The sequence below is a fragment of the Homalodisca vitripennis genome, chromosome X (genome assembly GCF_021130785.1).
Source record: "Homalodisca vitripennis isolate AUS2020 chromosome X, UT_GWSS_2.1, whole genome shotgun sequence".
Lineage (NCBI taxonomy): Eukaryota > Metazoa > Arthropoda > Insecta > Hemiptera > Cicadellidae > Homalodisca > Homalodisca vitripennis.
In genome coordinates, this window is record NC_060215.1 from 157,062,644 (window position 1) to 157,078,605 (window position 15,962).

Here is a 15,962-nt window from a genome sequence, read left to right on the forward strand (position 1 = left end):
TTGTCTAAAATAATTCTAAAGATAGTTCAAAAAAGTAGTAAAATACTAAAAAGTAGATAGGTTACAAGTTATAGACTGCATTCTTTAATTTGTACACGGATTTCACAACATTTATTTTCCAAATTCCATGATTACAACACGATTTAAAGTGCGGTGTTCCGCTGTTAGCTGTGCCAAATGTATTATAGGTTGTTTTCATTTTATTACACAATGATTGTCATTATACTTCCATACCATAAATCTTCTTTTTTTAAAGTTCTTCCTGACGGGTGTTAGTAATTTTACGTTCTTAAACCCATTGTATTACACAGCTGGGATTTCTCCTGAAAACATTTCAATTTCATGCTCTTCAATCCAACGGTTCTCCGACACTTAGTGTTAATTGGTGCCATGATGATTTGTCAATTTAGAAAATCTAAGCCCATTTTTTAATAAATACAAAGACTATTATGTATGTTACAGTTTTAAAATTCCTGGCCGGGGTTTAAAGAAAACAGTAACAAATCTTTAGTTCAATCTACTTTCACTCACGTTGTCGTATTTACTTAAACTAATTGAGTTTTGTGTCAAAGGTAGATATGGCACGACTGCCAACCACCAACACGGTAATCTTCATCTATTAAAGCTTTAGCATAAATATAAGATAAAACATTCCAATTGATTACAGATATATCGGTTTGAAATTTTCTCGCGCCTTTCCAGCTAACGAATCGCTACTAACCTTGCTCTGTACGAGTATACACGCTCTGTATATACACGACCACTTCTATTACGTAGTGCACTATTCTTTATCTCATTATTGTGCAACTATCACGATCAACCCATATCCGACATTGCCAAATCAACATATATTTACTATAATTAATGAGAGATACGGTGGACTGTGATATCTGTTATTGTATTCGGCGAGCTTTGAATGTGACAACCCCACTCGAGCGCGTCACTCATTGATTTTGTCCATTACGACATCAGTGTTTCGTGCCTTTCCCGTTGCGTGTTAATTAGTAAAACATAATTATAAAAATGCATTATACTTGACTTTTGATGAAATCGCGTGTACGGAACGGATGTTTACAATAAGTTTCGGTCAGTGGAGATATGCCGTTGTCGCGCGGATGTGCGAGTGATCTTTCTGCCTCCCACGCCCTCCCCACGACTCCCCACTATTCCTCCCCGTGCCCTCCTGCGCTCTGCGCCTTATATAGGAGTGATGGCGATTACACGCTCACTCCCCGACACCATGTCCTCCAGCACGTCACGAAGCTCCCCCCTCACGGCCGTCCAGCTCCACGTGGTCGTGCTCATCGTAAGCTGTCTCGTGGGCTGTGCTGCCGGTAAGTCTCGTCGGGTGCTAAGAGAAATTCTTGTCATTGCAGGATAATAATGATCTTCTGAACTCTAAACAGTTATTTTAATACGTAATAACGAAGGAAAATGGTTAGGAAACGTTTGGGAAAAAAGTTAAATTTAAATGTACCTTTCGACGACATGAAACCTTAGTTTGTGAAGAGTGTGTACATTTATAGAACGTAAATGTTCTATATCTATAAGTCGATATATCCGCATTACAACAAACACGATGTAACAAACGTGAAGTATTAAACTGTTATTTACAAAACTGTAACAAACAAAAATTGGTAGAAAACGAGGTTTACTTAAGTTGCAAGAGTTAGGACGTACATGGTTAGACGATAATGAACGAAATAGGTTTTGAATCCAAACTACACTATTTAATTGTACATTTTCATTAAATTCAACCAAGAAATACATAATTATTGAAGCAGGTTAGTTATTTTGTGCTGGGGATATCTGTAAAGCTCTTTTTGTGTATATTAATATAACGAACATATTCAAACGCAAATTTCACCACGAAGTGATGATAAAAACTTAATATAGGTAGTACGTAAGTTATTCGAATCTCAAGTGTTGTAAATTTTGTGTGATCTTTTCTTTTAAACTGTTATTTACAAAACTGTAACAAACAAGAATTGGTAGAAAACGAGGTTTACTTAAGTTGCAAGAGTTAGGACGTACATGGTTAGACGATAATGAACGAAATAGCTTTTGAATCCAAACTACACTATTTAATTGTACATTTTCATTAAATTCAACCAAGAAATACATAATTATTGAAGCAGTTAGTTAGTTATTTTGTGCTGGGGATATCTGTAAAGCTCTGTTTGTGTATATTAATATAACGAACATATTCAAACGCAAATTTCACCACGAAGTGATGATAAAAACTTAATATAGGTAGTACGTAAGTTATTCGAATCTCAAGTGTTGTAAATTTTTGTGATCTTTTCTTTCGTACGTACACCGGTCACCATACTTCATATACGCGGGTTTCAAAGAGCAATGTTAACTCGTACAGTGAGCAATAGAAATCAGATTTAAAAGACAACAGTCACAATAGGAACTGAATAACCATGATTACATGATAAAATACTGATTTTTGTTAGTTAAATCGTTCTTTATGAATATTAATTAATGTTTTGTAAGTTATAAACACGTTCTTTATTCAAACTATGGACACAGTTATGTGAAGGCATCAGAAATAATGAAGAAAGTTGTTGTTGCTTTACTGTTGTAATAAATTGTTTTGAGCCTGCTTTGATGTACACGACTTGATCTTTTAAGTTTTATAGCTTTTAGTTTTTGAGATACATTGACAGTTGCGCTCCGCGAAGATTAAGCAGTTAAGTTTTTCTCACACCATTAACTTGTAGTTGACTCCAAGCCCGCTGCGAGGACCGAGATATTTACCTGAACACAATTAGTTTGATTTTTCTGCACGAATGATGAAGAATATTAATAATTGTATTTGGTGAACTTTTAATTTAACTTCGCACCTTGAAAGTGCATCATACAATATACCTAAAAACGGTTCAGCTTCAGTTCATTCATTAGTTAATCAATGCCTAATAGTGACGATAAATACATTTCACTTCGAGTCTGAACCTTAAAATTTCGTTTCAAATACAATTTGCTGAAAACTATTACAATGGAGTAATGTGCAGTACTAAATATTCTGCCACTGCAAGTTTTGCAATGTGGGAAACAAAATAAATGCTAGAAATGAGAATTCATTGACTGCAGTATCGGCCAAACTTGTATCGTAATTATACGACGTTTTACCGTAGTGAAATGCTCAATAACACTAATTACTTTATACCTACCTGCTTCAAGTTCACAATCTAGAAGCTAATCTAGCCTCTCAAGAATAATTCCTTGGGTTATTAAATAATATATTGTTATATTATTTTTAACCAAGCCGGGCAGTACCTTGTTAACAAAATTAGATAGTTATGACAAATTTTGCTTAAAATGTACAGTACGACCTCCGGTATAGTTTTATTGTGATACTATTTTACAGAATATTGTCAGTTGATAATATTATTCATATTAAATCATCAAATATTTTGATATAAACTATTTATTAGGAGATTGAGTTAAATGAAAAGTTACTTTTATGTGAGGTCTTCCCATTCCCTCAAACTGAGAAATATAAAATAAGTACAAAGAGAATATAAAATATTTATTAAGATAAGTTTTACGTACACGGGATACAGCAACTTCTGTAATGTCGTGCAGCAAAGATTTGGATTCTCCCAAGAGAATTTATTTTTCAATCTATTTATAAAATAAAAAAAGACGAAAACCTACAACAAGATAACTAAAATATCACCTGTGGAATAAGATAGTGTAGTTTTTAAAATACAAATTTAATATTTTCTCAAAGAATATTTTTACATCAACGTATAACGTACAATATATTTTTCCTAGATTAACATAAACAAAAGTTACAGAGAATACTTGAAGGATTAAAAGTTTTGGAACTACTGTGACGCCAGATACAGTATTGTATCATCATAGAGTAAGTACCTAAGGCGCTCAGTATTGACCACAAAGCCGTGCCACCTTTCATAGTCCATCTGGTTTGTATTATGAGGGGTATATACAAGTATATACTATACAGGAAGCGTCAGAGAAATAAGCGCGAGCCGATTACGTTACTAAACATTTCTATCTCAGTTCTCATTTTGAACTCCAAACATTAATGACCAATAAATAAATTTCAAGTAGTGGGATCTCTGCTACAGGTGGAGTCGAGAAGGGTCACGTTTGAACGTGTTCAGGGACCCTTCCTCCTGAAAGATTTTAAATTGTAACATTCCAGAGCATTTTATATAAACCACGGATATTAATCGTTATATCCGTGACTTAAAGCCGAATTAAAACGTAACAAGTATAATTTAGACACTCAGAACAATTTAATTTGTGTGTGAACAGCTTATTTTTCAACTTTTAAGGCCAAAGAATGGAGATATTGCCTAAATCAGTAGGTTTTAGTCTAAATAAACAGCTTTTTATTCGTATTCCCCATAAATATTTAGAGTATTTCAAATAGCAATTATCTCTTAACCTTTAAATTTCTATCATTCAAAAACAAAGTGCCATGTTTAAGGGGCAAAAATGGTACACACTTAAAATAGCTTGAATTGTTGTCAACAATTTGTAGTTTAAATCAAAATAATCGGTAACAAGTTTGGACTTCAACGCGTACCTTCACAAAAATCATATAGTTTGATCAAATATTTGTACAGCAAAATGAATTAAAAAATTATTTCAAATAACATTTAAACTTGTAAGAGACCGGTGAACGAGAGACTAATTTCGCTAACCACAATTTGAGTTAAGGTTAACACAAAAATCAGCAGCCTTGATCGTTGGAAACGCCAATCGTTATAACTCGGTTATTAAAACAGGCACGGAAGTGAAACTTAGTTGAAAATTCTAAAGGTTTTTGCTCTGTCTGTGGACTGCGTACAGTCTAACAAATTACTCCAAAAGCTTCATTAAAATAATGGCAAATATATTTAAATAAGTGTTTAGTAACTGTCCTCCGCAAATAATACCTTATTAAAATACTATTCGTACAGATGTGATGAATAGGATTGATCAGTCACTGACAATATTGTCATTATTATAACGAACATATTTAAGATGCCACAAGCTGATGCAAAATGAAGACCGAATCTAGCGGCTACAATCTTATCACACATTTGCAGGTGCATGAGACTTTAAACTATTTATAATAGTCCGACAGTTTTACCGAAAGTCTTTATCCGGGTAATAAAAATGCACATTACACATCTTTAAAATCAAAATATGAGGGAACTACAATTTTGAGAACACAAGCACTGTATAAATAGTTTTATTTTGCCCGTGTTCAAACACCATTCATTCTACAGGTAATTTTACTACGGGGAGTGTTCTCATTAGATCCGTTCTCAGTGATCTCACCCACACTGTTATCACACAACAAGTGTGTGAGTTGCATGATTAAGATACATTTCCAGAAAACTGTACGTATGATATTTCAGCAATGTATTTGATTTTTAATACAACACTGGTAATATCGTGTTTTAAAACAGCTGATAGGATGGATACCTATTTCGGTTAAAGGCGTTTGGATTTTTGTTGACAGTATAACTGACGCGGGTTATTGTTACGTTTCACCTTCGGCTGTAAGAAGTGATATGGCACAGCCGAATGGACGAAACTCGAACAGAAACATAAAAACATGTCCACACTCGGTATACTGTCATTATTTAGCTTTCTTGTGTGATTTCAGTTCCCTTTGTCTCCGTTCTATGAATGTTTTCTTACAATTCATCTGGAATCTTATGATGGATTAATTATAAGATATGAGTATTTGATACGTAAACGTGTGGTTTTTACTGGAAACAATTCAGGATGTTCAAAAATTCCAATTCCAAGAAAATGTCACTTGGAAAAATGTGAAACTATCCATTATTATGTAAAATCATATTTGTAACTTGGGCATGAGATCTGAACATACGAGTAGAACTAACAATGAGTTTAATTATAGTTAGACAATATTTTAAATTATAACTTCAAGATGATTGACTATATGGATTCAGTTAACGTATTTTCTGTATTATCTTATAATGTTTTTTAATAAGTAAGATATATACATGTTTTGTGTAGATGGCTGGATTTTTTCAGTTCTTGCTAATTTAATTTTTATGAAATTGGATACCAACATGAAAAATTATTGGTGTATTTGACTAAGAATACAGAATTTTTAATTTATCACAAAGTTAATCATTTCTGTATAGATATCGTCCTTAATTATGGTTGTATAAAATCAAACCATTTATATGTAACTTTAGACAGATATTCACATATAGACAAGTATAAGGCAGAACAGAGAGTTTGATGCTATTGTATCTATGGATTATTTTTATCTTCAATCTCTATTTCTATTTATTACCGCCCTATAACATCTTACCACTACAGCCACATAATATTTGGATGCAAGACATGAAATCAGATAAATACGTTTGAATTTTCGTTGTATGAAATTACATGTTAAAGTACATGTGGAAATAGAACTATTTAATTTTGCTCTTGGTTCACCTGTTTGTGACGAATGTTTTAATCCAACATACAACTTGTTTACAATCGTCGATGTAACGCACGCTTTCAGTATTAAACGTATAACTTGTAACAGCCTTAGATATAACGAACTCTTTCAAATATTAAACGTATACTGTACAACATACAACTTGTTACAATCCTAGATACAAAGGATGTTATGGTAAGAAATACCAACTATCAATAATGTTGTAGCTTTAATAAACAAAATTTTACATGTTACTCAAGTTTAAAATACGAAAATTATAACAATATTTGTGGAAGTATTAATCAAGAATGTGCGAATTTATAAATAGATAATATTTGTTTACTATCCGTTAGGTTTCAGTTCCATGTGAAAGTATAACAAACATTGTATGACCGCTAACTACTACACCCAGCGATGGCAAATACAGTTAACAATCAGGGTCAACCTTTACAATACCCCACCGTTAAAATCAAACTTAGTTACGATACTATTATTGTATTATTTAAATATAAATTTTAAGACTAGATACGTCGAACAACCTATTTTTGGTTCGCTATTCACAAACTGATGAAATTTGTATGAAGTTTTAAATTTAGTAAATTAATAAATAATTCATATAAGCAATGCAAGTGAGGACCATCGGACTAAGAGAGAAATCATGATTTTAATCTATACAAGATGTTATTCCCTCTGCACATTAGAAAATATTGGTCAAAGGTTTGCAAATAGGCTCACTTAACAGAAAATGGTTCTGGTAGTTTTGTTCCTAGTGGTTAGAGAGTAATTTAAACCACTGTATACATGAGAAACTTTGTGGAAATTTAATGGAGAGTAGAGTTTTGCTTCATAAAATAATAAAAACTATCAGATCACTTTTTAAACTACCCCGTATGATTTTTTAAAAAGTTAAAAATTTAATACTTGTATCACCTTAAAAATAATTTTTCTGTTGGTATTTCTGACTGTAAGATAAGTACTGTATTGTTGTGGTTGAATTCCATGCAGTTGGCATAGTGTAAATAAATCCATTTTTAATTATTTATCTAAATTCCTTCAACCAATGAAAATAAAACTGATCTATAACAAAGTTTAACTTGGTAATATAAAAAGAGTAATCAATGTGTCTTCACTCTATTTTTTAGTGAAAGTTTCTTTTGTGGGCTTAATTTTAAATGCAATACATTAATACCGAGACATATCTCTACATAATTTACAAAACATAGTTCGATTTGATATTTACTAATTATAAAATACTAATTACAATGAAGTGTGCAAAAATGATGCACAACCAACCTCACTGCACCACGAATATGTCAACGGTTTATTAACTTAAAAGATGTAAAGAAATATTTTCATGTTCATATTTAATTTACGCGTTCTGTGTTTCCGAGGAAACTTGAGGACTCGAAAGTGAGTTTCTGAGCACAATCGACCTCATGAGGTACTGTTGGCTGTACTTTTCATGGGCACAATCGAAATTAATTGCTCACAAATTTTTTTTGTTCGTGAGATTAATAAGGCCTTGACATCAAATATTTACTATTTCAGGTTTATCTAAACCTATTTGAGGTTTTCTAATTTTAATAAAATGTTTGACTTGTTTTCACTTCAAATTATATCAATTAGAAAAACATCTAAAAAATAAAACCTAAGGAATACGTAAAAAAATCATATTTGGTATTGTTCAAATTAATGAGTGAAGATCAAGAAATATAGAAGGCATACTGGAAACAAACCGAACATTTATTTTTGTAATGATAAATCTATCTGAAAAGGATATTGTAGTGTGTTCGTAAATTCCTACAGTATACCATAACGTTAAATTTAGAAAAATATTAAGATAATTTTTGAGTATACTACTTTCTTAATAAACCTAATACCTTTCGTTACATATTTTGTATATTTTATCTTCACAAACGCACTGGAAAACACATATTTGTATTGGTGGATTTTTAAGGAGAAGCCGTTCTGATTTATAAGTATTACCCTGCCCGACTCATGGCCACTGGCCTGTGCGAGGATCTTATCCAAGAGAGTAAGGGGATACTCGATACTGTGCAAGGTCGATGTTACTGATCAAAATTGCTACTGTCTCTGACTGTAAGACCATCGGATCTCCAAAACTTGAGAATATCGATATTGTTTTGGCTTACCCAAATTTGCACACTTACAAATGTATTCTAATTTATATTATCTGCCTATTTATATCCTGCAATCAATCAAGATAATTATCGAGGAATGTTAAACGAAACAAAATCTGACCCTATTCTCTCATATTTATAGTGACATTTATTTATATAATTATGCTTTAGCCGATTTGTTTCATTTTTATAATATTTATTTTACGCACCTGCGTTATGGTTTATTTGGGTGTCGATGGTCCGTGAGGAACCACCCCGAAGTTTAAATACTAAAACGCTGTGTTGCTATTTACAGAACAGGGTTAAACGAAACAAAATTGCAAAAGCCGAACTGTTATCTTTATTCTATTTTTAGGCAGGTTTATATTTCGTCAAATTTATTTCACACCACAAAGATAATAATTCTCCTTAATCTGTTAGATCAGAAGGCAAACTATCAGTAAAGGTTTTACATTGCAACAAAGAGGCTCTGTTACAGTTTAATAAATAAAGAGAAAACCACATTGATAATGTGTTAACATATGTGATGTCTTACACATTCACGGGTTATAAATTGTTGATAGGGGTACTATTAACTCTAAGCTTTGAATTGTTGCATTGAAACTGCTTTAAAGACTGATTTTACATTTTCTCTTTTTTATGTTTTAAATAAGAAAAAAATATATTTTAAGGTGCCAAAAAGACTGTTAAATTGTTTATGAGGGTATAATAATAAAACCTTCTGTAGTATTTAGAAGTATACACGTTGTATTGTATATTGTATATATTGTATTCACACGAATGTCGGTAATTGGTTTCCCGGCACTTCTAGTGTTAGTGGCATTGTTAATGACGGTATGAATTGTCTGTGTACTGCTAGGTTAATGTTAATGCATCTACTAACACGACAGCGATGTGGCGATGAGCTGCCTTACATGTTTCACCTTACAGGTAAACAACAGGTTTAACTTACAGGTTTTTGCTTTTGATCTTGTTTAAAATGAAGTCGTATTATAGATAAGGTTGTGTCTGATATATTTAGTTAGCATTCAAGTAAAATAGCCTATTATCGTTGCAACTGCATCCAGAGGTTTGCACTAACATATACTGTAGTTTGAGCAGTGCAGTTTCATGTAGGGTCTAAGTATTTGATTTTTACTTATCTAAAACGAAGTAAATATATTGAGTGTAAATACCTTTTTAATACCGTCATTGCAATAAGATGCACAGATATTATACGATGATTGACAAAAAATTACTTATCCTACCGTTTGTACTTGATTTTGAGTTCGCTACTTAAAACGTTGGCTGTATTCGAACAAATAGTTTACAAGTCAAATTAAAACTTTTCCCGGTCAGCAATACTTTGTTTGAGAAATACACTTTTACACTCAATTGTACAAGTACCGCCAAATTGTACCAGTACAAGTATTGTACAAGTACCGCCAAATTGTACCAGTACAAGTATTGTAAAAGTACCGCCAAATTGTACCAGTACAAGTATTGTACAAGTACCGCCAAATTGTACCAGTACAAGTATTGTACAAGTACCGCCAAATTGTACCAGTACAAGTATTGTACAAGTACCGCCAAATTGTACCAGTACAAGTATTGTACACGTACCGCCAAATTGTACCAGTACAAGTATTGCACAAGTACCGCCAAATTGTACCAGTACAAGTATTGTACAAGTACCGCCAAATTGTACCAGTACAAGTATTGTACACGTACCGCCAAATTGTACCAGTACAAAAATTGTACAAGTACCGCCAAATTGTACCAGTACAAGTATTGTACAAGTACCGCCAAATTGTACCAGTACAAGTATTGTACAAGTACCGCCAAATTGTACCAGTACAAGTATTGTACAAGTACCGCCAAATTGTACCGGTACAAGTATTGTACACGTACCGCAAAATTGTACCAGTACAAGTATTGTACAAGTACCGCCAAATTGTACCAGTACAAGTATTGTACAAGTACCGCCAAATTGTACCTGTACAAGTATTGTACAAGTACCGCCAAATTGTACCAGTACAAGTATTGTACACGTACCGCCAAATTGTACCAGTACAAGTATTGTACAAGTACCGCCAAATTGTACCAGTACAAGTATTGTACAAGTACCGCCAAATTGTACCAGTACAAGTATTGTACAAGTACCGCCAAATTGTACCGGTACAAGTATTGTACACGTACCGCCAAATTGTACCAGTACAAGTATTGTACAAGTACCGCCAAATTTTACCGGTACAAGTATTGTACACGTACCGCCAAATTGTACCAGTACAAGTATTGTACACGTACCGCCAAATTGTACCAGTACAAGTATTGTACAAGTACCGCCAAATTGTACCAGTACAAGTATTGTACACGTACCGCCAAATTGTACCAGTACAAGTATTGTACACGTACCGCCAAATTGTACCAGTACAAGTATTGTACACGTACCGCCAAATTGTACCAGTACAAGTATTGTACAAGTACCGCCAAATTGTACCGGTACAAGTATTGTACACGTACCGCAAAATTGTACCAGTACAAGTATTGTACACGTACCGCCAAATTGTACCAGTACAAGTATTGTACAAGTACCGCCAAATTGTACCAGTACAAGTATTGTACACGTACCGCCAAATTGTACCGGTACAAGTATTTTACAAGTACCGCCAAATTGTACCAGTACAAGTATTGTACAAGTACCGCCAAATTGTACCGGTACAAGTATTGTACACGTACCGCAAAATTGTACCAGTACAAGTATTGTACACGTACCGCCAAATTGTACCAGTACAAGTATTGTACAAGTACCGCCAAATTGTACCAGTACAAGTATTGTACAAGTACCGCCAAATTGTACCGGTACAAGTATTGTACACGTACCGCAAAATTGTACCAGTACAAGTATTGTACACGTACCGCCAAATTGTACCAGTACAAGTATTGTACACGTACCGCAAAATTGTACCAGTACAAGTATTGTACAAGTACCGCCAAATTGTACCGGTACAAGTATTGTACACGTACCGCAAAATTGTACCAGTACAAGTATTGTACACGTACCGCCAAATTGTACCAGTACAAGTATTGTACAAGTACCGCCAAATTGTACCAGTACAAGTATTGTACACGTACCGCAAAATTGTACCAGTACAAGTATTGTACACGTACCGCCAAATTGTACCAGTACAAGTATTGTACACGTACCGCCAAATTGTACCAGTACAAGTATTGTACACGTACCGCAAAATTGTTGTGTTCAGTACCGATCCTCGGTACATGCATAAGCCATAGAATCCATGCCTTTGGGGGAAAACCGGCCAATGTCTTGAGACCCGGACCAATTAATTGCTCGATTAATAGCCTTCGCCCACGGGATTCGTTCCTTCAGGGGGTATTTAATTGAAATCGGACCATAAAATTGCGATCCACCCGTAAAATTACTGTGTTGAGGTTCTTTAAGATCACCCAAATTATAAATCCCTAGTATGCTAGTTGCTGAACACGGGTTTCATCCCCGTTCTCTGTCTCCTTGAGTCTCGTTATGGTGATATCGTAATGACACTGGCATATAGGACACACATACACGGTTCACGTAGAAACACTTTTGAACTTTACTGGTATTAAAAAGAGAGTTTGTGCCAATTTTAGTGAAAATTACACGATTCCACGATAATTCAATTTAAAATGGACTTGACCTTATTGCAGGATTTATATGTATTGTACTTTTAATATATACAAGTTCAAATTGGAAATAGTTTATCTAGTGGTTGAAAGTTGAATCTCGAGATATTGACTTATGTATCTGTGAAACTGGATTTACTTATTATGTGGGACAGAATATCGAGGACAAAGCGAACACAATGAACCAGACTACGCCGACAAGAGTAAGACGGGACTTGTTGTAAGATACTTGTACTATCTGGAGAATGTGTCAGTTAAATTATATATATATATATATATATATATATATATATATATATATATATATATATATGTATATATATATAATTTCAATAAACATTGAATCACAAAAAGTACTTGCTCCGCCGGGAGTCGAACCCGGATCTCTCACTCGCCGGAATTCGACTCCCGGCGGACAAGTACTTTTTGTGATTCAATGTTTATTGAAATTAAATAAGGCTATTGCCATTTATACAATTTTATGTATATATATATATATATATATATATATATATATATACATATAACTGAAAATTCACACATGCAGAGAAGGCATTTTCTAGTCTATTACACTTTAGAAGAATGTTATATTACATTTCTAATGCTTTGTGGTTAGGCCACAATACGCAATGTCGAGCTTAGTCGAGCAATTGGAGAGAATTACAGTTAGTGAGTAAATCATTCACTTATTGGCAGTGAGCAAAGTTTCTGCTTGCTTAATCTGTCAACTGCTTATCGTTGGTTAATACAAATTCCAGGACACTACATTGATCATACGGAGCAACCAAATATATACAGATTGAATCAGTCGGTTTATATTATAAAAACATAATTTCATTATATAAATAATGATCGGTTAATGATTGAAAAGCAGTGATATTTAAATTGTAAGATAAATCAGGAACAACTGTAATTTAAATAGCAGATAAAAACATTACGTTGCAAATAGCATACGTTGAAAAAAAAACTATTATATTAAGTGAAAACTTAGTCTTGTGTTACTCCTTCTTCAATAAGTTTAATTATAAATCATTGATTTCATTGCTGTCAGTTACAAAATATCATTGAACTTCTAGTAGGAATTTCCAGATCACTGAAAGAATTTGGTATGGTTCATATCAGAGATTTGCAGAACTACGATCCTAGCCTCATCACAATAATCATGTCTCCCCAAATAACCAAAAACAGAATTTAAAAATGATGAAGCCTTCTGCACCAATCCTCAAAGGTTTGTCAAAAATAAAAAAAAACTGCCCAAATAAGACCACTAGTAAATTTTCAAAATGATCCTTTAAAATTTAGCAAAATACATGGACAGCAAAATTAAAGAACATTTCAAATTTAAAACTAACATAATTATTGAAAAACAGCATTGACCTAGTAAACAAAATTAATGATACACATATACTCAACAACAGTAAGTTTGTATTCTTCGAAGTACCAAATTTGTACACAAATGTTCCAATCCAAGAAACAATACTTATGAATTAAGAATGCTTTAACAGAACAAAACATTCTAAATAAACACGAAATTTAAGATATTCTTGAACTCACAAAAGTATCCCTAAAACCAAATTACTTTATATTTAACAACAATTACCACTATCAGGATTATAGAAAATAAGAAGAAAGATATAAAAAATACATTCAATCAGACTGCCTTGGAAAACATTGCCACAAAATTAACAAATTATTTTATAAACAAGGATATTAATTGGCTTTCAAAACTTCTAACAACCTTGGCTTTATAATAAAAAAAAGTAATTCAACAAACAAAATCAAAATTTAACAATAGTGGAGTATACAAATTAAATTTCAATGATTGGCAAAACCACTATATTGGACATATCGGCCGATCCTTCAAAATTATATTTAATAAACACATAAAAGCATAGAAATTATGTCTTCTAAAATATGCTGAACATTTAAATGACACCGGCCATACATACACAAATATAGAAAACAATCTTTATTTTACAAACACGCAAAAAGTCACCTATTGTCAACTTTAGAACATTTTGAAATTTACAAAAGTGCCAAAATTAATCCTAATGTATTATTAAACGACAAAATTATTATTCTGTAAGAGATATAAATTGATTACCTATAACATTTAATAAAGAAAATTAGCCACCAAGATAGTTAAAAATAATAACAATTTGGATGTCGGAGTAATTGAGTATAGTTTAAAAAATAATGATCAAAACATTGGTTATGAAAGGCATGGAAACAATTTTTACTGTTTAAACATCACTTAGTCAAGTGAAAGAATTCCATTTTCGTCAGTTCGTTAGTCGTTAAATTTCTGAATGGCACTCAACGTTCAGCCGTATTGGAAATGTCACATGAAAAATGGTCAGGATAGATCGATTAATGGGCATCCTAAAAATCTTGGAATTTATGCATGAGACTGTTTTATATATATACAGGGTGTTCACAAAAGGGTGTCACAAAGTACAGTAGCTTATAGTATTGATTATATTAAGCAAAAGAAGTCATATAAACATAGATCGAAAACATTTTGTTTTTTTCATAAAAATATTATTATCTCTAACACTAAAACTAAAGTAACTAAATTTGGCACATATTTTTCAATAGATAAGAAAATATTAAGAAAAATAATGGTTTTATTTTCTTGAATATTAACAAAATGGAGCCAGCTGATAATTTTTAAAGTCAAAAAACAAAAAAATTACAATATAGTTATAAAACTTTACTTGAAACCAACTATTTTGCAATATTATAGCAATTCCAACGGTACTTTTTTCTACGGAATCCGTCAATGCATAAGCGAGCACGACCACTTTAAATGTATGCTTGCACCAGCCGGGAGCACCAAACGATTTGTCTTTTAATAGGCATCAGCTATTTTATAGAGGTTATAAACATTTGACAAGATATCACGTATTTTGAAATTTTATAAAAATTTCAACGGTACTTTTTTTCTACGATATCCGTTAACGCATGATCGGGCACGATCACTTGTACAAGAAGCAACTGACAGGCAACCTCTCTACTGTAACATGTTTGGCTCACAGGGCTAGTTTTCGTGTCTACAGTGAAGAGCGTACATATTAACATTGGCTTGTCGTACCGATTATGTTTATCGGATTAGAGGGCCAAGAGAGGCTGTTAAATACTCCCTAGCGAGATATTGTACAGCTATATAAAAGATTCACTACCGACTGTTTTAACATCGGTGGTAGAGAGGGAGGTTCCTACGGGTAAGGTGGCATTGAAATAGATCAAAAGATAGATATCATCAAGGGATACTACGAGCTGTGTCTGCGAAATGGCCCTTCTACATTCAGTGATGACTTCCATATATTCGTTTGCAGCTTTGAACGCGATATATAGGTTTAGCGAAGGGCTATCCAGCAACTGAGTAATAGGCCTATAGCTTAATATTTTTAGGTTGGTATTATGTGTATTCAATGTCACTTTGTGATTACCTGAACATCCAGAAATATTTAAAGAGAAACCGAAAATATCAACTTGATTTCGGTACTACCTTTTACTGTAGCCTATGTTTTTCAACCTGGAAGATAAAACAGTCAAGACACCACTGATGCGGTGTTTGTCATTAGTTATACTCGTATGCCTGATTGACTCGTAAGTTCCGTCATTTGTTCGTTAATTCGTTATTTCAATCTAACATGAGAGAGCGTTCAATTTTTTTGTGACTAATCTTATTCTGTAACAAGACTTTTATTGAATTATGCATT

At 33.0% G+C, this 15,962-nt stretch overlaps 1 protein-coding gene across 1 annotated transcript in view; it reads left to right on the forward strand.

Annotated features, from left to right (window-relative positions):
- The first annotated feature begins 1,098 nt into the window (after positions 1 to 1,098).
- Positions 1,099 to 15,962, forward strand: part of LOC124370054 — a 122,215-nt gene continuing 107,351 nt past the window's right edge. The window contains exon 1 of the mRNA XM_046828374.1: positions 1,099 to 1,334. Coding sequence (XP_046684330.1) covers positions 1,211 to 1,334 — 124 coding nt within the window. The 5' untranslated portion in view covers positions 1,099 to 1,210. The remainder of the gene's footprint in view (positions 1,335 to 15,962) is intronic.